Below are 25,478 nucleotides of genomic sequence, written 5' to 3' on the forward strand. Positions count from 1 at the left end.
GTATGTAAATAAGTGTGTGTGTGTTTTCAGGTGTGTAAATACGTGTGTTTTGTGTTTTCAGGTGTGTAAATACATTTGTGTATGTTTTCAGGTGTGTAAATACATTTGTATATGTTTTCAGGTGTGTAAATAAATGTGTGTGTTTTTTCAGGTCTGTAAATACGTGCGTGTATGTTTTCAGGTGTGTAAATACGTGCGTTTTGTGTTTTCAGGTGTGTAAATACGTTTGTGTGTGTTTTCAGGTGTGTAAATACATTTGTGTATGTTTTCAGGTGTGTAAATATATATATATATTTTTTTAAGGTGTGTAAATAGGTGCGTTTTGTGTTTTCAGGTGTGTAAATACATTTGTGTATGTTTTCAGGTGTGTAAATATATATATATATTTTTTTAAGGTGTGTAAATAGGTGCGTTTTGTGTTTTCAGGTGTGTAAATAGGTGTATGTTTTCAGGTGTGTAAATACGTGTGTGTGATCCCTGTTCCACCCCAGCGTCATATTGTTTAAGATATGGCGCTAAAACAAACACCTTTCTAATCTGACTGTGATCATAAACATGTGTGATTACACGTTAGATGACACCTTTTCACGTCAGGCACTGACTCACACTTCACACCTGAAACACAGTTCATATAGTTACTGACAGACAACTGACCAAATGACTGTCAAAGCACACACACACACACACACACACAGACACACGCACACACACACACGCACGCGCACACGCACGCACTCGCACACATACATTTCAGTCGTCTTGTTAGTTTTCCTCTAAACTTAGATTCTAAAGTAAAGTCTGGAGTTGTTTTACTGTGTGTGTGCGTGCGCGCGCGCGTGCGCGTGCGTGCGTGCGTGCGTGCGTGCGTGCGTGCGTGCGTGCGTGCGTGCGTGCGTGCGTGCGTGCGTGCGTGCGTGTGTGTGTGTGTGTGTGTGTGTGTTGACCACAAAGCCAAAGTAAATTTAGAAGCTATTCATTAACGGTGTAATATATCTGTTACGGATTCCAATCCAGACATGATCAATATGGCTTTAACAATATGATTACAGCACGCAAGACACCCAGATCGGAATCCTTATCGGTCTCGCAAAGCCCTCCCACTCTGCAGAATAGTGTATATGTGTTTCCGTGTGTTTTTATGTTCACCCTGCATTAAATTATGACATTCAATGACCTTCAGTCCCATAACATTTACCTTGTCAAAACATACATATTTAGAAATGAAGAATGATTTATCTGCACGGCACATTGTTTTTGCCTCTGAGAGTTGACAACAGCATTCATCTCCATCATTAGATTTCCATAACCTTCGGTAGCTGTCTGCGTATTGCAATTGAGATAAATAGTATATTAATCCTAATACAGTCATTTTGTCTGGCTGTAGGAACGTGAGGTGAAACCCTTGTCTGGCTACCCAGAATCCTTACTCAGGCCAAACGCTAGGACACGCCCACAGATGTTAGTCTGGATCTCCCGACCCTTCAACAAATGTGAACACATTCGTGGTGCTCTGATTGGTCCAGAAACCGCTGGGTTGTGCCAGGGACAGAACACGCGTGGGTAAAGCGACGGTTTGAACATTAGCCATTGGCTTTGATACACTGATTGGTTAGAGATCATCCAATCGCTGATGACTTTATTTTGTACCATGCCCCTCGTGCGAATGATGGAAAAATGTAGTGTGAGTCATCAGGTTAGTTAAATCCTAGTATGTTCTGCAGTGTAAATACATGACCTGCCTTGTAGGTTAGTCTTTTATGGGGGGGGGGGGGGGGGGGGTTTACGACAAGCTGTGTGGTCTCTAATGTAGTGGTACTTGAGAACTATTAGATGTTGCCATTGAAAAACAGTGTATGAATAATGGTTATGTGTTTGTGACAGGCGTAAAGAAGGAGTTTACCCAATCACCCTTGATAGATATGATTTAGACTGGGTTGTATTATTACTGTAACAGTGTAAGGACGGTGTGTGCGCCCAGGACACCTATCAGATAGCATCAGGCATGTCTCAACCTATCAGATAGCATCAGACATGTCTCCACCTATCAGATAGCATCAGACATGTCTCCACCTATCAGATAGCATCAGGCATGTCTCCACCTATCAGATAGCATCAGACATGTCTCCACCTATCAGATAGCATCAGACATGTCTCCACCTATCAGATAGCATCAGACATGTCTCCACCTATCAGATAGCATCAGACATGTCTCCACCTATCAGATAGCATCAGGCATGTCTCCACCTATCAGATAGCATCAGACATGTCTCCACCTATCAGATAGCATCAGACATGTCTCCACCTATCAGATAGCATCAGACATGTCTCCACCTATCAGATAGCATCAGACATGTCTCCACCTATCAGATAGCATCAGCACTCCGTCAGCCCAGGACATCTGGCATGGAATCGTGCAGTTATTCAGTGTAATGTCTGTGACGTTACTGTCTGTGACGTTACTGTCTGTGACGTGTTGGTGTGTGACGTTACTGTCTGTGGCGTGTTGGTGTGTGACGTTACTGTCTGTGACGTGTTGGTGTGTGACGTTACTGTCTGTGACGTTACTGTCTGTGGCGTGTTGGTGTGTGGCGTGTTGGTGTGTGGCGTGTTGGTGCGTGGCGTGTTGGTGTGTGGCGTGTTGGTGTGTGGCGTGTTGGTGTGTGGCGTGTTGGTGTGTGGCGTATTGGTGTGTGGCGTGTTGGTGTGTGGCGTGTTGGTGTGTGCGCTGACATTATCAATACAGGCAGAACCTTGAGATAATTGGCTGCAGGTTTGCTGCTCTCTTTGACTGTTTATGAGAAGTGACATTCAGATTGTCAGAAAATAAGAAAACATCACCCTAGAAAAATGCTGTAATGGGTAAATATTATTAAAGTATAAATTGCCTGAAGGTTTCTGCTATAATAGGTAACCTTCCTTTAGAGAAATGACATGTAGACTGTCAGATACTGTTGAATAGACTGTCAAAAGGGTAGGAAAACTTAACTAAAGAAAACGTACATTTGGACAGTTATAGTATATAGAGATGAGGAAATATTCCCGCTAAAGGCCAGACAAGCTAAAAGCCATGTGTTTATACTTTCTATAGAGTAGGGGAGGAAAGAATAGTTAAAGATGGAATGGTCTTGACTGGCAGTGTTTGACAGGTGCTTTACATTATAAAGTCACCAGTGCATTTCACCTTTAAACTTTCTTTCAAAAGATACTCTATGTGATGCCAAGGCCGTGGAGGTGGAATAGACTAAACTAATCTAAACAGATCCATTTGGAGACTAAACTAATCTAAACAGATCCATTTGGAGCAGAATGTGAATGTGTGTTTATGGGCTCCATGTTTAAAGGGGCCCCATGAGGAGTAGTGGCCCCCACACACACATTTATATACACTACATGACCAAAAGTATGTGGACACCTGCTTGTCGAACATCTCATTCCAAAATCATGGGTATTAATATGGAGTTGGTCCCCCCATTGCTGCTTATAACAGTGCTAGAGCCGTGACTACAGAGCTGGGTTTGACGAACTGACTTGTTGGAAACGTGGCATCCTATGACGGTGCCACGTTGAAAGTCACTTAGCTGTTCCGTAAGGCCATTCTACTGACAATGCTTGTCTGTGGAGATTGCATGGCTTGCATGGTGTGCTCAATGTTATACACTTTTCAGTCACGGCTGTGGCTGAAATAGCCGAATCCACTAATTTGAAGGGGTGTCCACATACATGTAGTGTACATGCTGCCCCTGGTTTGATTCATGTGTTAGGCCGGAGTCAGAAGTTACAGGTCAGGGGTCATCAGTTTGAATGTGAGGAAGAGCTGCCTCAACTCAGCATGAACTTGACACTAGAAACCTCTGTCTGTCATTGGCTCCCCCTCTCTCCTCCTTCCTTTCTCGCTCTATCTTCACTTTGTCTAACGTTCCCCTGCTCTCTTTGTGTTTCTTCCTCACTCTCTCATGTTTTATCAAGAGCTCCAGTTCTTCCCAGCTGTAAATCACTGCTCCATCTTTCTCTCTGTCTCATACTCTCTCTCTCTCTCTCTCTCGCTCTACAGGCGTGTCTCTCCGATGCGATTGGCTCACGGCCCAACAGGAAGTGAGCGACACCCCACCTCCCCATGGCTCAGCCTTCGGCGGGTCGCTCCTCCCTTACCCAGCATGTTGTGCTGCTTCTGCAGTGCATTCTAGTCCTGCAGGCTGGCGGCGTGGTCTGCAGGAAAGGGCCGGTGCTGCTGCCTGAGTCACCCTGTCACCGGGCTGAACACCCCCTTATCTCACACACAGGTAGGTCACACACACACACACACACACACACACACACACACACACACACACACACACACACACACACACACACACACACACACACACACACACACACACACACACACACACACACACACACACACATACATTCATGCTTTCTCCACACAGTTGTGTTTCTTTCCTTTGCAGTCAACCGTCGTGGAAATTCCTGTAATCTATTTACATTTTTCACATTTCCTGCATTAAAAAAATATTGTATGGAGCAGTTTAGCCATAAAAAATACTGTAAAATTTCACCAGACGACCACCAATAACACAACAGCCAAATGCCACTGCACCCATTCCATCCCAGCAGAGATTGATTCAGCTAATCATACAGCTCTCTGTCCAGGGTGTAATTGAGCGAAAGGACAAGGTCACCATGTACACACACACACACACACACACACACACACACACACACACACACACACACACACACACACACACACACACACACACACACACACACACACACACACACACACACACTGCACTTCTCCTGTTAGCTCATGGGTAGTTGGGCAACCTCTCGGCACTCAGAGTCTATTGAGCGTGATGACGCTGACTAACAGTCTGGCTAATCTGATCTACCGTCCTCTGTGTGTCTCTGTGCTGGTTGACCTCAGGCGGCCATGCTGGAGCCCAAACACGGGGTATCGAGAAAGTTGTTATAGCACTGACGTTTTAACTACACTATATTTAATTGTGCGTGCGTGTAATTACCTAATATTCCAGTACGGTTCATTAACTCAGTGCCTGCTTCAGTGGTGTTAATAATGCAGTGGCATTAATAAAGTATGGAGACATTTTGGTTACTTGTCAGACATGCTGTATTACAACCGGCCGTGATTGGGAGTCCTATAGGGCGGCGCACAATTGCCCCAACGTTGTCCAGGTGTGGGTTTGGCCGGGGTGGGCCGTCATCATGAATAAGAGTTTGTTCTTTACTGAATTAACTAGTTAAATAAATGTTAAATATATATATTTTATATATATATATATATATATATACAAACTTGTATATAGATATAGAAAAATGCTTGCTGAACACAGATAGAGAGGGGGAAGAGGAGATGAGTTAGAGGATGGGATGGGGTAGAGGAGAAGAAGGGACGGGGTAGAGGATGGGATGGGGTAGAGGAGAAGAAGGGACGGGGTAGAGGAGAAGTGGGGACGGGGTAGAGGAGAAGTGGGGACGCGGTAGAGGAGAAGAGGGGACTGGGTAGAGGAGAAGAGGGGACTGGGTAGAGGAGAAGAGGGGACTGGGTAGAGGAGAAGAGGGCATGGGATAGAGGAGAAGATCATTGGTCAGTATTATAGTATCATTGGACAGTATCTAGTATCATTGGTCAGTATTATAGTATCATTGGACAGTGTCTAGTATCATTAGACAGTATCTAGTATCATTGGACAGTATCTAGCATCATTGGTCAGTATTATAGTATCATTGGACAGTATCTAGCATCATTGGTCAGTATTATAGTATCATTGGACAGTATCTAGCATCATTGGTCAGTATTATAGTATCATTGGACAGTATCTAGTATCATTGGTCAGTATTATAGTATCATTGGACAGTATCTAGTATCATTGGTCAGTATTATAGTATCATTGGCCAGTATCATTGGACAGTACCTAGTATCATTAGACAGTGTCTAGTATCATTGGACAGTATCTGTCACGTTCCTGACCTGTTTTCTGTTTATTTTGTATGTGTTTAGTTGGTCAGGGCGTGAGTTGGGGTGGGCATTCTATGTTTTGTGTTTCTATGTTTAGGTCAGGTGCCTTCTTCTTCGTGTAGTTATGTAAGTTCCATGTTCAGGTCTGTCTACGTCGTTTTGTTATTTTGTAAATTCTCAAGTTTGTTTAGTTTTTGTCTGGTTTAAATAAAAGTCATGTCATATCATAACGCTGCGTTTTGGTCAAATCCCTACTAAAACCGTTACAGAATCACCCACCAACCAAAGACCAAGCGGCGTGGGAGAGCGCAACAAAGAAACCAGGACTCGTGGACATGGGAGGAAATATTGGACGGAAAAGGACCCTGGGCTCAGACAGGGGAATATCGCCGCTCTGTTGAAGAGGAGGAGGAAAACCGTTACAGTATCTAGTATCATTGGACAGTGTCTAGTATCATTGGACAGTATCATTGGACAGTATCATTGGACAGTATCTAGTGTCATTGGGCAGTTTCATTGGGCAGTATCTAGTGTCATTGGGCAGTATCATTTGGCAGTATCAAGAATCATTGGACAGTGTCTAGTATCATTGGACAGTATCATTGGACAGTATCTAGTGTCATTGGGCAGTATCATTGGGCAGTATTATTGGACAGTATCATTGGACAGTATCATTGGACAGTATCATTGGACAGTATCTAGTGTCATTGGACAGTATCTAGTACCATTTGGCAGTATCATTGGGCAGGATCTAGTATCATTGTGCAGTATCATTGGGCATTATTGTTGGGCATTATTGTTGGGCATTATTGTTGGGCAGTATTGTTGGGCAGTATTGTTGGGCAGTATTGTTGGGGCAGTATCACTGTTGTACAGCATCATTGTGAAGTATCATTGATCAGAATCATTGGGCAGCCTCATTTGACAGTATCTAGTATCATTAAGCAGTATCATTGGGCTGTATCACTGGGCATTATCTAGTATCATTGGGCAGCATCATTTGACAGTATCTAGTATCACTGGGCAGTATCTAGTATCATTGGGCAGTATCATTGGGCAGTATCTAGTATCATTGGGCAGTATCACTGGGCAGTATCTAGTATCACTGGGCAGTATCACTGGGCAGTATCTAGTATCACTGGGCAGTATCACTGGGCAGTATCACTGGGCAGTATCACTGGGCAGTATCTAGTATCACTGGGCAGTATCACTGGGCAGTATCTAGTATCACTGGGCAGTATCTAGTATCACTGGGCAGTATCACTGGGCAGTATCTAGTATCACTGGGCAGTATCACTGGGCAGTATCTAGTATCACTGGGCAGTATCACTGGGCAGTATCATTGGGCAGTATCTAGTATCACTGGGCAGTATCACTGGGCAGTATCTAGTATCACTGGGCAGTATCACTGGGCAGTATCATTGGGCAGTATCTAGTATCACTGGGCAGTATCACTGGGCAGTATCTAGTATCACTGGGCAGTATCACTGGGCAGTATCATTTGACAGTATCTAGTATCATTGGGCAGTATCACTGGGCAGTATCTAGTATCATTGGGCAGTATCACTGGGCAGTATCACTGGGCAGTATCACTGGGCAGTATCTAGTATCACTGGGCAGTATCACTGGGCAGTATCTAGTATCATTGGGCAGTATCACTGGGCAGTATCACTGGGCAGTATCACTGGGCAGTATCTAGTATCACTGGGCAGTATCACTGGGCAGTATCTAGTATCACTGGGCAGGATCACTGGGCAGTATCACTGGGCAGTATCTAGTATCACTGGACAGTATCACTGGGCAGTATCACTGGGCAGTATCTAGTATCATTGGGCAGTGTCATTGGTCAGTATCATTGGACATTATCATTGGGAAGTATCAATGATCGGTATCATTGGGCAGTATCTAGTGTCATTGGGCAGTATCATCAGACATTATCATTGGACAGTATAACTGGGCAGTATCATTGGATATTATCATTGGGCTGTATCTTTGGGCATCATTTGACAGTATCTAGTATCACTGGGCAGTATCACTGGGCAGTATCACTGGGCAGTATCACTGGGCAGTATCTAGTATCATTGGGCAGTATCACTGGGCAGTATCTAAACTCAGAAAAAAAGAAACGTCCCTTTTTCAGGACCCTGTCTCAAAGATCATTCGTAAAAATCCAAATAACTTCACAGATCTTTATTGTAAAGGGTTTAAACACTTTTTCCCATGCTTGTTCAATGAACCACACACAATTAATGAACACACACCTGTGGAATGGTCATTAAGACACTAACAGCTTACAGACGGAAGTCAATTTAGGTCGCAGTTAAGAAAACTTACGACACTAAAGAGGCCTTTCTACTGACTATGAAAAACACCAAAAGAAAGATGCCCAGGGACCCTGCTCATCTGCGTGAGTGTGCCTTAGGCATGCTGAAAGGAGGCATGAGGACTGCAGATGTGGCTAGGGCAATAAATTGCCATTTCTGTACTATGAGACGCCTAAAACAGTGCTACATGGAGACAAGATAGACAGATGATCGTCCTCGCAGTGTCAGACCACGTGTAACAACACCTGCACAGGATCGGTACATCCGAACATCACACCTGCGGGACAGGTACAGGATGGCAACAACAAATGCCAGAGTTACACCTGGAACGCACAATCCCTCCATCAGTGCTCAGACTGTCCGCAATAGGCTGAGAGAGGCTGGACTGAGGGCTTGTAGGCCTGTTGTAAGGCAGGTCCTCACCAGATATCACTGGCAACAACGTTGCATATGGGCACAAACCCACCGTCGCTGGACCAGACAGGACTGGCAAAAAGTGCTCTTCACTGACGAGTCATGGTTGGTTCACGTTTATCGTCGAAGGAATGAGCATTACACCGAGGCCTGTACTCTGGAGCGGGATCGATTTGGAGGTGGAGGGTCCGTCATGGTCTGGGGCGGTGGGTCACAGCATCATCGGACTGAGCTTGTTGTCATTTCTGGCAATCTCAACGCTGTGCGTTACAGGGAAGACATCCTCCTCCCTCATGTGGTACACTTCCTGCAGGCTCATCCTGACATGACCCTCCAGCATGCCAATGCCACCAGCCATACTGCTCGTTCTCTGCGTGATTTCCTGCAAGACAGGAATGTCAGTGTTCTGCCATGGCCAGCGAAGAGGCCGGATCTCAATCCCATTGAGTCTCTCTGGGACCTGTTGGATGGGAGGGTGAGGGCTAGGGCCATTCCCCCCCAAAATGTCCGGGAACCTGCAAGTGCCTTGGCGGAAGCGTGGGGTAACATCTCACAGCAAGAACTGGCAAATCTGTTGCAGTCCATGAGGAGAAGATGCATTGCAGTACTTAATGCAGCTGGTGGCCACACCAGATACTGACTGTTACTTTTGATTTTGACCCCCCCTTTGTTCAGGGACACATTATTCAATTTCTGTTAGTCACATGTTGTCACGCCCTGGCCTTAGTATTCTTTGTTTGCTTTATTATTTTAGTTAGGTCAGGGTGTGACATGGGGAATGTTTGTGTTTTGTTGGTTTTGGGTGATTCTATGGTAAAGGGGGTGTTGGGTGTAGTATATGGGTTTGTGTTGAGTACATGTGTCTAGCGTTGTCTATGTATGTTTAGTTGTCTAGGAGAGTCTATGGTTGCCTGAATGAGTTCCCAATTAGAGACAGCTGATTTCTGTTGTCTCTGATTGGGAGCCATATTTAGGGTAGCCATAGGCTTTCATTTGATGTGAGTAGTTGTCTATGTTATACGTTTGTAGCCTGTGTGTGCACTACGTTTGATTAGCTTCACGATCGTTTATTGTTTTGTTTAGTGTGTAAGTGTTTTTGTTTCGTTTTGCCTTCGTCATCAATAAAAGAGATGGCGTATTTTCCAAATGCTGCGTTTTGGTCCGTCAATCCTCCACACGATCGTGACAGAACTACTCACCAATATAGGACCAAGCGGCATGTAAAGCGGCAACAGGACCCACCTACACAGGATTCTTGGACATGGGAGGAGATACTGGATGGTAAGGGGCCGTGGGCACAACCGGGAGAATATCGCCTCCCTCGTGAAGAGCTGGAGGCAGCGAAAGCCGAGAGGAGGCGATATGAGGAGGCAGCACGGAAGCAAGGCTGGAGACCCGTGAGTAATACCCAAAAATTTCTTGGGGAGGGGCTCATGGGGAGTGTGGCGAGTCCACATGGGAGAACTGCGTCAACTTCCCGTGCTGCCCGTGAGGACTCTAAGAGGGAACCTGAGCCAGTCGGGCTGATATTGGAGGTGAGCAATGGGAATGATGCAGAGACTGTTAAGGATTTATTGGGGAGGTTGGAAGAGAGTGAAATGAGGGAGCTGCTGTGTTGGTGCGTGAGGCACAAGATCCACCCGACAGAGCGTGTGCGGGATGTGAGGTTACCTGAGTCAGCTCTCCATGCTCGTCCTGATGTGCGTGCTAACCGTCTGGGAATGACAGCCCCACGAACCAGTCCTCCTGTACGCCTCCCTAGTCCTGCACCTCCTATATTAGCCCCAGGTACTAACTCTCCTGTGACAGTCCCCAGCCCAGTACAACCAGTGCCTCCTCCACGCACTAGCCCTATGGTGCGTGTCTCCAGCCCTTTACCACCAGTGCCTAAATCACGCACCAAGCCTCCTGTGTGTCCCCAGAGTCCTGTGCGTCCTGTTGCTGCTCCCCGCACTAGCCCTGAGATGCGTGTCCCCAGTCCGGTACCACCAGTTCCGGCACCACGCACTAGGCCTAATGTGCGCTCCCAGGGTCCAGTATGCCCTGTTCCTTATCCCCGCACTAGCCCTGAGATGCGTGTCCCCAGTCCGGTACCACCAGTTCCGGCACCACGCACTAGGCCTAATGTGCGCTCCCAGGGTCCAGTATGCCCTGTTCCTGCTCCCCGCACTAGCCCTGAGATGCGTGTCCCCAGCCCGGTACCACCAGTTCCGGCACCACGCACCAGGCCTACAGTGCGCCTCAGCCAGCAAGAGTCTGTCGTCTGCACAGTGATGCCTGAACTGCCCGTCTGCCAAGCGCCATCTGAGCCATCCGTCTACCCAGCGCCATCTGAGCCATCCGTCTGCCCCGAGCCATTAGAGCCGCCCGTCTGTCCCGAGCCGTCAGAGCCGTTCGTCAGTCAGGAGCCGCTAGAGCCATTCGTCAGACAGGATCTGCCAGAGCCGCCAACCAGACAGGATCTGCCAGAGCCGCCAACCAGACAGGATCTGCCAGAGCCGCCAACCAGACAGGATCTGCCAGAGCCGCCAACCAGACAGGATCTGCCAGAGCCGCCAACCAGACAGGATCTGCCAGAGCCGCCAGCTAGCCATGAGCAGCCAGATCCGTCAGCTAGCCATGAGCAGCCAGATCCGTCAGCTAGCCATGAGCAGCCAGATCCGTCAGCCAGCCATGAGCAGCCAGATCCGTCAGCCAGCCATGAGCAGCCAGATCCGTCAGCCAGCCATGAGCAGCCAGATCCGTCAGCCAGCCATGAGCAGCCAGATCCGTCAGCCAGCCATGAGCAGCCAGATCCGTCAGCTAGCCATGAGCAGCCAGATCCGTCAGCCAGCCATGAGCAGCCAGATCCGTCAGCCAGCCATGAGCAGCCAGATCCGTCAGCCAGCCATGAGCAGCCAGATCCGTCAGCCAGCCATGAGCAGCCAGATCCGTCAGCTAGCCATGAGCAGCCAGATCCGTCAGCCAGCCATGAGCAGCCAGATCCGTCAGCCAGCCATGAGCAGCCAGATCCGTCAGCCAGCCATGAGCAGCCAGATCCGTCAGCCAGCCATGAGCAGCCAGATCTGTCAGCCAGCCATGGGCCGTCCCTCAGTCCGGAGCTGCAGTCCCTCAGTCCGGAGCTGCAGTCCCTCAGTCCGGAGCTGCCATTCCTCAGTCCGGAGCTGCCATTCCTCAGTCCGGAGCTGCCATTCCTCAGTCCGGAGCTGCCATTCCTCAGTCCGGAGCTGCCATTCCTCAGTCCGGAGCTGCCATTCCTCAGTCCGGAGCTGCCATTCCTCAGTCCGGAGCTGCCCCTTATCCTGGTGCTGACCCTTACCCTGGTGCTGCCCCTTACCCTGGTACTGCCCCTTACCCTGGTACTGCCCCTTACCCTGTTACTGCCCCTTACCCTGGTGCTGCCCCTTAGTCCGGAGCTGCCCCTTAGTCCGGAGCTGCCCCTTAGTCCGGAGCTGCCCCTTAGTCCGGAGCTGCCCCTTAGTCCGGAGCTGCCCCTTAGTCCGGAGCTGCCCCTTAGTCCGGAGCTGCCCCTTAGTCCGGAACTGCCCCTTAATGCAGTGGGGTTAATGTGGAGGGGGGTTATTTGGAGGGAGCTACGGAGGCGGTTAGTGACTGTGGTGGGGACCACGACCAGTGCCGGAGCCCCCACCGTGGAAGGAAGCCCACCCAGTCCCTCCCCTAGACTGTGTGCTGGTGCGCACGGAGTTCGCACCTTAAGGGGGGGGTTATGTCACGCCCTGGCCTTAGTATTCTTTGTTTGCTTTATTATTTTAGTTAGGTCAGGGTGTGACATGGGGAATGTTTGTGTTTTGTTGGTTTTGGGTGATTCTATGGTAAAGGGGGTGTTGGGTGTAGTATATGGGTTTGTGTTGAGTACATGTGTCTAGCGTTGTCTATGCATGTTTAGTTGTCTAGGAGAGTCTATGGTTGCCTGAATGAGTTCCCAATTAGAGACAGCTGATTTCTGTTGTCTCTGATTGGGAGCCATATTTAAGGTAGCCATAGGCTTTCATTTGATGTGAGTAGTTGTCTATGTTATACGTTTGTAGCCTGTGTGTGCACTACGTTTGATTAGCTTCACGATCGTTTATTGTTTTGTTTAGTGTGTAAGTGTTTTTTGTTCCTTTTGCCTTCGTCATCAATAAAAGAGATGGCGTATTTTCCAAATGCTGCGTTTTGGTCCGTCAATCCTCCACACGATCGTGACACATGTCTGTGGAACTTGTTCAGTTTATGTCTCAGTTGTTGAATCTTGTTATGTTCCTACAAATATTTACACGTGTTAAGTTTGCTGAAAATTAACACAGTTGACAGCGAGAGGACGTTTCTTTTTATACTGAGTTTTGTAACATTGGGCAGTATCACTTGGCAGTATCTAATAACATTGGGTTGCTCAGAGTCTCTACTGTTCTGCTTGGCCCTGAAGCGTCTGCCGGTTGCTCAGAGCCTCTACTGTTCTGCTTGGCCCTGAAGCGTCTGTGGGTTGCTCAGAGCCTCTACTGTTCTGCTTGGCCCTGAAGCGTCTGTGGGTTGCTCAGAGCCTCTACTGTTCTGCTTGGCCCTGAAGCGTCTGTGGGTTGCTCAGAGCCTCTACTGTTCTGCTTGGCCCTGAAGCGTCTGTGGGTTGCTCAGAGCCTCTACTGTTCTGCTTGGCCCTGAAGCGTCTGTGGGTTGCTCAGAGCCTCTATTGTTCTGCTTGGCCCTGAAGCGTCTGTGGGTTGCTCAGAGCAGGGAGTGCCACTCTAACAAACATGAAAGACTCAACCCTAACGGGTGGTGGTCTTCAGCCAAACTAACTGCTACTGTACAGCAACAATCCCTGGTGATATTTTTAAAGGCTGAATTACATACGTTGTCCCTTCCATTTGATTGCAGTTTTCTTTCTAAGAAAAGCATTTTATAGATGAGTAGGATTTGAAACCGGACAGCTCAAAACTGACGGACAGAATGTAGAACTAATCATAGAACTTCTGATTCTGCAATGAACCTTAAAAATGAAGTCAGACTTAACAGAATTTTTACCATGAAATGAAAATGACTTTCTGACTAAATTTGAAACCTGTAATATCTGAAAAATGTAGCTAGCTAGACTATTTTACCTGTTTACATAGATGTTCGCTTCACCCTCTATGTCACGGATGCCATGGTTACGCTTAGTTTGAAGAAGTGTTTTCTCCATCTCCTTAGCTATCTTACTTGGCATGTCCAGCCCACTCATTATCTCAACCAATGATGGCTAGCGGGAAGGTTGCTTACCCTTTCTGTGGCTAAACCAACTAGGCTTATAATTTAACAATTTTATTTGTATTACAGGGGGCATACAATGTTATTAAAGCACATGAAAGTTAATATGTTCTAGAAGGCATTTCTGCCAAAAAACACATTTTGTTTAGGTTCAAATGGCTCTCCTGAGCAACATATGCCTAGTTTCCTGTAACAAGTCACATATTATTAAGTCTGTGGGACCCATTTTCAATGTTGACTAAAATAAAAATAATACAATGAATTATTTTTTTCTCCTGAGACTCATTGGCCTTGGCTCATTTTCTGTGAAGAACATGTAAAATAACACATTTCCATTGAGGGCACACTGTGCACCCCCTACACATTTATATCACATGTGGTGTTCGGGTCCACTGGAAAAAGTGTGGGAAAGTGTGTGTAAATGAAAACAAGTAAAAATGAAACAAGAAGGTTTGCTGTGTGCCTTTACTCTGTCTTCCTCCTCCCTGGGCCTGCTATTTCAACATAGCACCAAGAAACTGTCTGTCTCCCTTCCTGTCTGCCTGTCTCCCGCTTTTCTCGCACTCTTTACCCTTTGTAGTGTGTGAAACTACACAATATCTTGCGGGAACCTGCACAATGTTATTACAATACATTAATTCAATTCATTGTAAAAAAAAAAGCTGTATTTTTCCGAATTAGGGGAGGGACACAACATATAAATACCTTTGCATGTGTGGCTCCTTACCACAATCAGTTAGTATGGCAAAAATCATCTCTGCTCGGAGGGCCTTAGAAATTTTTTTTGTAGAGAGAGAAACTACTGTGGAAGGAGCGTCTTCCACTTTGGAAGATGAAGAATTTTCCTAATGTGAGGGTCATGTCTCTGTCAACTCAGAGTCTGACAGTGAGTTGGAAGAAGAGGAGGAGATTGACCCTCAGCCAGCCCCAGGACCATCCCGTCAGCAACCAGCTTCTTGCCCAAGTAATGAGCCACCCTGCATGGCTACCAATCTTATAAGGATGCATCCAAGGCCGACGCAGATGGCAGTTACTCATGTGCAGGACATAAAGTCTTCTTTTGAACTGTTCATCCCAGACACCATCCAGAAAGTCATTCTGGACTGCACTAATTTGGCGGGAAGGTGTGTTTTTGGAGAGAGATGGAAGGAGATGGACCAAACTCATTTACATGCATTCTTTGGGGTTCTTATCCTTGCTGGTGTTTTCAGATCCAATGGGGAATCCACAGAATCCCTGTGGGATGCAGAAACTGGCAGAGAACTTTTCAGTGCAACAATGTCTCTGGAAAACTTCCACATTATTTCCAGTATTATCCGCTTAGATAGCCGAAATACAAGACCAGCTTGGCGGCAGAGAGACCAGCTAGCTGCAATCAGGTCAGTTTAGGACAAGTGGGTGGACCGCCTCCCATGTTTTACAACCCTGGGCCAATGGTAGTGTTGATGAGCAGCTAATGCCATCTAGGGGCCGCTGCCCTTTCAGGCAGTACATACCGTCTGTACTCGCAAAATATGGAATATTTTGCTGCTTCATCATATGCCTGGAACTTGCAAGTGTATACGGGGAAGCCAGATGGAGGAGCCCCTGAGTAGAACCAAGGGATGCAGGTTGTCCTGGATGTGACACAGGGACTCAGTGCCCACAACATCACATGCTATAACTTTTTTACTTCACACAAGCTGTGAACTCCTCAAGAGGAAGCTGACGATGGTAAGAGCAGTACGAAAAAACAAGCCAGAGCTCCCAACTCAGCTGTTGAATACACGGAACAGGCCTATCAATTCCTCTAAGTTTGTGTTCACGGCCGACACATCCCTAGTGTCCTACGTGCCAAAGAAAGGCAGAAATGTGGTACTCATGAGTACGCTGCATAGGGATGGGAGAATCTGTGGCTGGGAACATCCAAAACCAGAAATCATAATGGATTACAATGCCACAAAGGGAGGGGTGGACAATTTAGACAAGCTGGTGACTGGCTACAGCTGCAAAAGAAGAACCCTACGCTGGTCACTTGTTGAAGAATATCACATGTTGGACATCTCGGCGTACAACGCGTTTGTCATCTGGATGGCGTTGAACCCAGATTGGAACAGAGGGACGCTCCAGAGGAGACGGTTCTTTCTTCAGGAGCTGGGAAAGGCATTGGTAACACCTTAAATCCAGAGGAGGCAACGTATCCCAACGTATCTACAGCCATCGTGAGGAGGATTCAGGAGGAGGATGCTGGTGCCCCATCTGCCCGACCCACAGAACCAACAACTCCAATACAGGAAGTAAGTGTGAGTGACGTTGTTGCAGGTGTGTGTGTCTGACTCTCCCACCTTGGCCTGCTGTAACTATGTATGTGAGTGAGTGAGATGTGTCTGACTCTCCTACCTTGGCCTGCTGTAACTATGTATGTGAGTGAGTGAGATGTGTCTGACTCTCCCACCTTGGCCTGCTGTAACTATGTATGTGAGTGAGTGAGATGTGTCTGACTCTCCCACCTTGGCCTGCTGTAACCATGTATGTGAGTGAGTGAGATGTGTCTGACTCTCCCACCTTGGCCTGCTGTAACTATGTATGTGAGTGAGATGTTAGTAAAAGTCCTGAACTCAGTGTTTTCATCAATCTAGACTGCAGCCGATAGCAACAGGAAAAGAAGCGCTGTGATGTGTGTGGACCCAACAAGGACAAGAAGACACAGTCCACGTGCATCAAATGCAAGAAATATATTTGCAACACACACACACACAGTAAAACGCTGTCCCTCGTGGTGTGTAGACCGACCTTCATTTAATTCATTTATCATTTCCATAAAACACTGTATGTAAAATGTGTCGGTCCAATTTGTTTAGTTCAAAGCAATAAACATCAATACTGTTTACAACCTTGTTTCATGTATATTTGTTCAAGATAAACATGATTTTTCTCCACCCATGTCTTGATTATAGTAGATTTTTGTTTACAAAAATCCCATTTTATAAAAAAAACGAATAGATCTTTTATCGCTAAATGTGATCTACCAGGTAAATGGCAAATATTAACCATGTATGCTGTTTATATTGCTTGTAATTGATATAAGTCAACATCGAAGTATTAAGTATTTTTACGGGAATTGTTATAGCTGTATTGTTTTAAAAACCCAATAATGTTGTGGGTCCATCAGACCTGCGAACATTGGGTGAATAACATGAACACCCCACACAACGGTTAAACAAGTCAGTTAAGAGTCATCTCATCACCATGCCAGACACAAGGTCTGGTCTAGGAGAATCTGAGAGGACGTGTCCCTTTAACAGTGGTGTATTGACCTTCACCTTTAACACCGCTCACAGAATAACACATCATTAAAGAGTTACAGTGTGTGTGTTTGTGCGTGTGGGTTGGTTCTTCTATCCTTGTGGAGACCTAAAATCCCCCAAAGTCCCCACACGGACAGTAAAACAAGGAAAATTATCCTTTGTGGGGACATTTCCACACATCCCCATGAGGACAAAGGCTAGTTTAAGCTTAGGGGTTAGGTTTAGGGTTAGAATTAGGGTTAGGGTTAGAATTAGGGTAAGCGTTATATTTAGGTTTAGGGTTAGAATTAGGGTAAGCGTTATATTTAGGTTTAGGGTTAGGAGTTAGGTTTGGGTCAGGGTTAAGGGTTACGGTTAGAGTGAAGGTTAGGGTTAGGGTTAGGGTTAAGGTTAGGGTTAGGGTTAGGTTTAGGTTTAAGCTTAGGTTTAGGTTTAGGTTAAGGTTTAGGTTTAAGCTTAGGGTTAGGTTTAGGTTTAGGCTTAGGGTTAGGGTTAGGGTTAGGTTTAGGTTTAGGCTTAGGGTTAGGTTTAGGGTTAGGGAGTATCTTGAAGAGAACATAAACAAATTACCACACCAGGTTCATTACAACTATCTGTTACATCACCGATTGGAGACCAAGACGGTTTAATTGGTCCATGGCAAATCGTTTTTACAGCCCACTAAGTCCCCTGCGCGTCCGACTGGCTACATTCTTAAGCATCAATGTATTCTCTTTATGACCACACTTCTCACAATGTGGCATTTTAATGCCCAATGCAGGAAATTAAATATAGTCCACGTAGCCTTAACTTTGTGTACTACATCTCTCTCATTTGTCCCTGTAGTAAATCCCCTTCATGTGTTTTTCTTTAAGTCTTCAAGCTGCACTATGTCACTTTTTGGGCGACCCGACCAAATTTCACATAAAAACTTGAGTTATAGATGTGTCTTTCTCATTGAAAGCAAGTGTAAGCAGGGGTAGAGCTGTTCTATGTGCGTTTTTTTTGTGCTTCCCATTCATTTTGTGTGTCTTTTACCATTCGGTTTTGTACACCAGCTTCAAACAGCTGAAAATACAATATGTTTTACGATGTAAAATATATTTCATAGCGGTTTAGATGGTACAAAGATTATACTTGCTTCTTTTGTCACATAAACTGCAATTAGGTGAACTATTAGAATTTGAACAACCAGGAAATGGCAGAGTGATTTCTGCATTGTGCATCTTTAAGTGACACACAGAGGACATTACGTCATCTTGTTAAATATTCATTTTTTTCTTCCCTTCAAGGGTTTCGCTGTAAAGTGCATGTTGAATTGAAATATTTTATTGCTCACTTATTTTCGGCTATGTAGTGGTTTCTCTGGTTTGAATCACCCTCTGACCTGAGGCCTTTGCTCAGCTCCACTGTCATTTTAGACGCAGGAAACTATGCTTGTTTTGACTTCTTAAAATAACACTTCAGGGGAAACCCTGCAAGGACACATAGGGTTCCACCAGTTCTGGTCAACATGGACCTCTGTGTTTATATTCTTACAATATCAAGGACACAGAAGGTTCCACCAGTTCTGGTCAACATGGACCTCTGTGTTTATATTCTTACAATATCAAGGACACAGAAGGTTCCACCAGTTCTGGTCAACATGGACCTCTGTGTTTATATTCTTACAATATCAAGGACACAGAAGGTTCCACCAGTTCTGGTCAGCATGGACCTCTGTGTTTATATTCTTACAATATCAAGGACACAGAGGGTTCCACCAGTTCTGGTCAACATGGACCTCTGTGTTTATATTCTTACAATACCAAGGACACAGAGGGTTCCACCAGTTCTGGTCAACATGGACCTCTGTCACGTTCCTGACCTGTTTTCTCTTGTTTTGTATGTGTTTATTGGTCAGGGCGTGAGTTTTGGGTGGGCAGTCTATGTTTTCTATTTCTATGTTGGGATTTTGGTGTTCGGCCAGGTATGATTCTCAATCAGAGACAGGTGTCTATCGTTGTCCCTGATTGAGAATCATACTAAGGCAGCCTGGGTTTCACTTGTGTTTTGTGGGTGTTTGTTCCTGTGGAGGTTTTGTAGCCACACAGGACGGTTTCGGTTTTGTCACGTTGGTTGTTTTTGTATTTTGAATTGTTTTGTTGACTTTCATTAAAAGAATGAACACTAACCACTCTGCGTTTTGGTCCACACCTTCTGTCAGCGAGGACAGCCGTAACAACCTCTGTGTTTATATTCTTACAATATCAAGGACACAGAGGGTTCCACCAGTTCTGGTCAACATGGACCTCTGTGTTTATATTCTTACAATATCAAGGACACAGAAGGTTCCACCAGTTCTGGTCAACATGGACCTCTGTGTTTATATTCTTACAATATCAAGGACACAGAAGGTTCCACCAGTTCTGGTCAACATGGACCTCTGTGTTTATATTCTTACAATATCAAGGACACAGAAGGTTCCACCAGTTCTGGTCAACATGGACCTCTGTGTTTATATTCTTACAATATCAAGGACCAGGAGTTTGCCCTGATCATGAAATGTGGTCAGGAAAACCTCCTGTTCCTAATAATATATTATCGCTAATGGTCAGAAGGTTTCTCCTGACCACACGACCTCACCTCCAGGTTGGTTAATTAACCTGAACCTAATTTTGACAGTTTTCATTCTGACATTGAACAGGTGTTTATTTTAACTTTATATTAAGGTTTAATTCTCAATCCAAATTGACAAAATAGTTGCCATTTCATATTTTCGTTTTACAACAGGGGACAGCAAAAACACCCTAGTTTCTCCAGTTGGACACGTCTTGACAGCCTGCATTTATGTGTAATATATAGGCACTCAATTTAAACCCTCAATTACCTCCCCATTTACTCCTAGAGACATAAGGTATTCTAGTCCCATTTGGTTCCACATGTGTCTATTGTGTTAGGTCATGTTGTTCTTTATACAGGCTGAGCTCTCTGAGACTGAAGACTGCCCTCGTCTCTGGAGCTGGGCTGGGGCATATTTAGATAGTCTGTCATTTTTGTCATAGTGTGTCTGAACTCGGAACAACAACCAGGAAAGAGTGATGGAGAAGGAAAAAAGGCAAAGGGGGATAGAAGTGAGGAGGAGAGAAAGGGGGATGGAAGTGGGGAGGAGGGAAAGGGGGATAGAAGTGGGGGGGGGGAAAGGGGGATACAAATGGGGAGGAGGGGAAAGGGGGATAGAAGTGGGGAGGAGGGGAAAGGGGGATGGAAGTGGGGAGGAGGGAAAGGGGGATACAAATGGGGAGGAGGGGAAAGGGGGATAGAAGTGGGGAGGAGGGAAAGGGGGATACGAATGGGGAGGAGGGGAAAGGGGATGGAAGTGGGGAGGAGGGGAAAGGGGGATAGAAGTGGGGATGAGGGGAAAGGGGGATAGAAGTGGGGAGGAGGGGAAAGGGGATTAGTGGGGAGGAGGGGAAGGGGGGATAGAAGTGGGGGGGAGGGGAAAGGGGGATAGACGTGGGGAGGAGGGGAAAGGGGATTAGTGGGGAGGAGGGGAAGGGGGGATAGAAGTGGGGGGGAGGGGAAAGGGGGATAGACGTGGGGAGGAGGGAAAGGGGGATAGAAGTGGGGAGGAGGGAAAGGGGGATAGAAATGGGTAGGAGGGGAAAGGGATATAGAAATGGGGATGCGGGGAAAGGGGATGGAAGTGGGGAGGAGGGGAAAGGGGATAGAAGTAGGAGGGAGAAAGGGGATGGAAGTGGGGAGGAGAGAAAGGGGGATAGAAGTGGGGAGGAGAGGAAAGGGGGATAGAAGTGGGGAGGAGGGAAAGGGGGATAGAAGTGGGGAGGAGGGAAAGGGGGATAGAAGTAGGGAGGAGGGAAAGGGGGATGGAAATGGGGAGGAGGGGAAAGGGGGATAGAAGTGGGGAGGAGAGGAAAGGGGATAGAAGTGGGGAGGAGAGGAAAGGGGATAGAAGTGGGGAGGAGGGGAAAGGGGATAGAAGTGGGGAGGAGGGGAAAGGGGATGGAAGTGGGGAGGAGGGAAAGGGGGATAGAAGTGGGGAGGAGGGGAAAGGGGATAGAAGTGGGGAGGAGGGGAAAGGGGGATAGAAGTGGGGAGGAGGGGAAAGGGGATGGAAGTGGGGAGGAGGGAAAGGGGGATAGAAATGGGGAGGAGAAGAAAGGGGGATAGAAGTGGGGAGGAGGGGAAAGGGGGATAGAAATGGGGGAAGGGGGGGAAAGGGGGATAGAAATGGGGAGGGGGGGAAAGGGGGATAGAAGTGGGGAGGAGAGAAAGGGGGATAGAAATGGGTAGGAGGGAAAGGGGGATAGAAATGGGTAGGAGGGGAAAGGGGGATAGACGTGGGGAGGGGGGGAAAGGGGGATAGAAGTGGGAGGGGGATGGAAGTGGGAGGTTGAAAGGGGGATGGAAGTGGGGAGGAGGGGAAAGGGGGATGGAAGGTCAGGGTTCATTTGAGGTTCACATCGTGTTCCTACCGAAATAAAAGCTATTGCTTCTCCACTAGAGCCCTACAAAACACCAAGGTTATTTTAAAGCCCTGAGGTAATCCACCAAATCACTCAATGTGATTCTACCAAGAACACTCACTTTTTTATAGATCCTACCAGTGTTCTACTTTAAATAGTTATATTGTTCTCCTCAGTGTTCTACAACTTCCCAGTATTCTAACAGTGTTCTACCCATACCCCTCTCTCAGCCCAAACAAAACTTATAAATAATGTCCTGTCATCATCTAACATTAGTCTTTTGTTTCTCATTAGATCTCATATCCCAGGGTAATACATCAGCTCTGGCTTATGAATGCTTATCGCGGCTTATGAATGTTTATGAGCCCTTCGCCTCGTCTTAAAACATAAATCCTCAGTTGTGAATGTTGTATCCACTTAAACTCCTCTGTGCATTCTCCTTCCCTCTCCCCTCTGAAGGACCTGAGTGGGGCTATACCCTGGTGGGACCACAGCTGATTTATGGGGGAAACGCTGGGTAACTGAAGCCTTGGTTTCCCTCGAGGGTGTCGCTGTCACATCTGTATGCTCTAGAGCCTCCCCAAGATAAAAGAAATGATCCTGCCGGCGACACCAGAGGCGCATCCCAGACTCCCGCCCCCCTGTAGAATTAGAGTGGAACCTGCCATTACCCGCAGCCCAATCTCAGGGCGGAATTCTGTTGTGATCTCTCTCTCCGATATTTATTTCACCAAGGCTAATGAAAATGTATTAGCTCTGGGTCTGCGAGTTTAACGTTTCCTCCTCCCAGTTTAACTTGATCTTATTCTCATTAATACGTAGAACCCTGAAGAATGTAAGAATAGAGAAACAGCTTCGTTAACAGTGATTCCATCCTGTTAGGTGATGTTGATGTGGTAGTGCTCTATACTCCTACAGTTTGACAAGGAGGTTGATTCAGTGCTGTATTTTTTAGTAGGTATCTACCAGCAGTGACTCAGACAGACGGTCAGTAAGTCCCTGTTGTATTGGGCTGAAAGCCGCAGCTTGACAGAAGTAAACAGCTGATTGGTGGTTTGATGCAGTTCAGGTTAGACTGTTAGTTTCAGGTGTTTTGCATTTTTTGACAGATAACGTTTTTGACTCCAATCGTAGCTGTACTCCATCAATGTTAGGTCTACATGTTAGTTCTACATGTTAGGTCTACATGTTAGGTCTACATGTTAGGTCTACATGTTAGGTCTACATGTTAGGTCTACATGTTAGGTCTACATGTTAGGTCTACATGTTAGGTCTACATGTTAGTTCTACATGTTAGGTCTGCATGTTAGGTCTACATGTTAGGTCTACATGTTAGGTCTACATGTTAGGTCTACATGTTTGGTCTACATGTTAGGTCTACATGTTAGGTCTACATGTTAGGTCTACATGTTAGGTCTACTTAGGTCTACATTTTAGGTCTACATGTTTGGTCTACATGTTAGGTCTACATGTTAGGTCTACATGTTAGGTCTACATGTTTGGTCTACATGTTTGGTCTACATGTTTGGTCTACTTAGGTCTACATGTTAGGTCTACATGTTAGGTCTACAGAAGAGCTCTCTGAAATTTCAGATAATGTACAGCTACGGTACACAAATCAGGATTTAACTTAATATCAGCAACAGTAAATAGTTTAACTCTCTACCACGAAAAGTGTTTTGAAATCCCAGAGCCACAGTAACACCAGCACTTGAAAATACTTTGATGTAACACAATAAATATTGCTAGCAGTTTCAGACAAGGATTACTAGAGTACACTATTGTGTAGTAACAGGATTACTAGAGTACACTATTGTGTAGTAACAGGATTACTAGAGTACACTATTGTGTAGTAACAGGATTACTAGAGTACACTATTGTGTAGTAACAGGATTACTAGAGTACACTATTGTGTAGTAACAGGATTACTAGAGTACACTATTGTGTAGTAACAGGATTACTAGAGTACACTATTGTGTAGTAACAGGATTACTAGAGTACACTATTGTGTAGTAACAGGATTACTAGAGTACACTATTGTGTAGTAACAGGATTACTAGAGTACACTATTGTGTAGTAACAGGATTATTAGAGTACGATATTGTCTAGTAACAGGATTATTAGAATACAATATTGTCTAGTAGCGGGATTATTAGAGTACAATATTGTCTACTAACATGATTATTAGAGTACAATAGTGTCTAGTAACAGGATTATTAGAGTACAATATTGTGAGAGCAGATTACCCAATCCCCAATGATTACATTAACTATTAGGGGATTGGACAATATCTGACCCTAGATCAGGCGTTAGGGTAACCTTCCTCCTAGGCCATTACTATTCACTCACCACCTATCAGGTTTCAGGGCGGTAGAGAGCTGACCAGCAATCCGACAGGGATCTTTGATTCTATTGGTCAAGGGTTAATGGATCGGGCGCCATGGAGACAGACGTGTTGTGGGTGATCTGGGGTTTGACGTATTCCGTATGTGTTTGTGTTGTGTGTGTGTGTGTGTGTGTTTGTGTGTGTGTGTGTGTGTGTGTGTGTGTGTGTGTGTGTGTGTGTGTGTGTGTGTGTGTGTGTGTGTGTGTGTGTGTACTGTACCCTACTGTACTGTACTGTGCTGTACTGTGGGGCAAATCTATCTCTGGGGTCAGGGGCAAGGTTAAGGCATTGGCAACTATGAGATGCATCTGTCTCAGATTCACTTTAGAAGGATCTTGGATTCAAACAGGCATGAACACACACACACACACGCACACACGCACACACGCACACACGCACACACGCACACACGCACACACACACACACACACACACACACACACACACACACACACACACACACACACACACACACACACACACACACACACACACACACACAGAACCTCACCCTCGTCCCTCACAGACACCATATACAGTATGCTTTACTTCTAGCTACAGTAATGATGAACTAAATGGAGTGTAAGGCATGTGGTTGAAAGCCCAGGTGGGAAACTGTGCTGCTTTACCCTCAAGCTTTTAACCTGACATACTTCACTTAATACTACAGCTGTCTGGAGACATACAGGACATGGGGTACATTAGGGCTCATTGTAAGGCTCTCAGAACAGAAGTACATGCTAAACTGTTTATATTTGTTAATTTAATCTTCATTCTAACAGGAACTTCATTCTACCAGGAACTTCATTCTAACAGGAATTTCATTCTACCAGGAACTTCATTCTAACAGGAATTTCATTCTAACAGGAACTTCATTCTAACAGGTTTGAACCTCTTTTCTAAGAGATGAGACGTAAACAGCACCAGACAACATTAGTGTTTATAAGAGATGAGACGTAAACAGCACCAGACAACATTAGTGTTTATAAGAGAGGAGACGTAAACAGCACCAGACAACATTAGTGTTTATAAGAGATGAGACGTAAACAGCACCAGACAACATTAGTGTTTATAAGAGAGGAGACGTAAACAGCACCAGACAACATTAGTGTTTATAAGAGAGGAGACGTTAACAGCACCAGACAACATTAGTGTTTATAAGAGAGGAGACGTAAACAGCACCAGACAACATTAGTGTCTATAAGAGAGGAGACGTAAACAGCACCAGACAACATTAGTGTTTATAAGAGAGGAGACGTAAACAGCACCAGACAACATTAGTGTTTATAAGAGAGGAGACGTAAACAGCACCAGACAACATTAGTGTTTATAAGAGAGGAGACGTTAACAGCACCAGACAACATTAGTGTTTATAAGAGAGGAGACGTAAACAGG

General features: G+C 45.8%; 1 protein-coding gene across 2 annotated transcripts in view; it reads left to right on the forward strand.

Annotated features, from left to right (window-relative positions):
* The window catches only part of LOC129859013 (semaphorin-5A-like), a 275,583-nt gene that overhangs the window by 68,955 nt on the left and 181,150 nt on the right, over nt 1-25,478 (forward strand). For both annotated transcript variants that reach the window (XM_055928309.1, XM_055928308.1), the window contains exon 2: nt 4,052-4,280. In XM_055928309.1, coding sequence (XP_055784284.1) covers nt 4,115-4,280 — 166 coding nt within the window. In that variant the 5' untranslated portion in view covers nt 4,052-4,114. The remainder of the gene's footprint in view (nt 1-4,051; nt 4,281-25,478) is intronic.

This window comes from Salvelinus fontinalis, chromosome 7 (assembly GCF_029448725.1).
Source record: "Salvelinus fontinalis isolate EN_2023a chromosome 7, ASM2944872v1, whole genome shotgun sequence".
In the NCBI taxonomy this organism is placed as follows: domain Eukaryota; kingdom Metazoa; phylum Chordata; class Actinopteri; order Salmoniformes; family Salmonidae; genus Salvelinus; species Salvelinus fontinalis.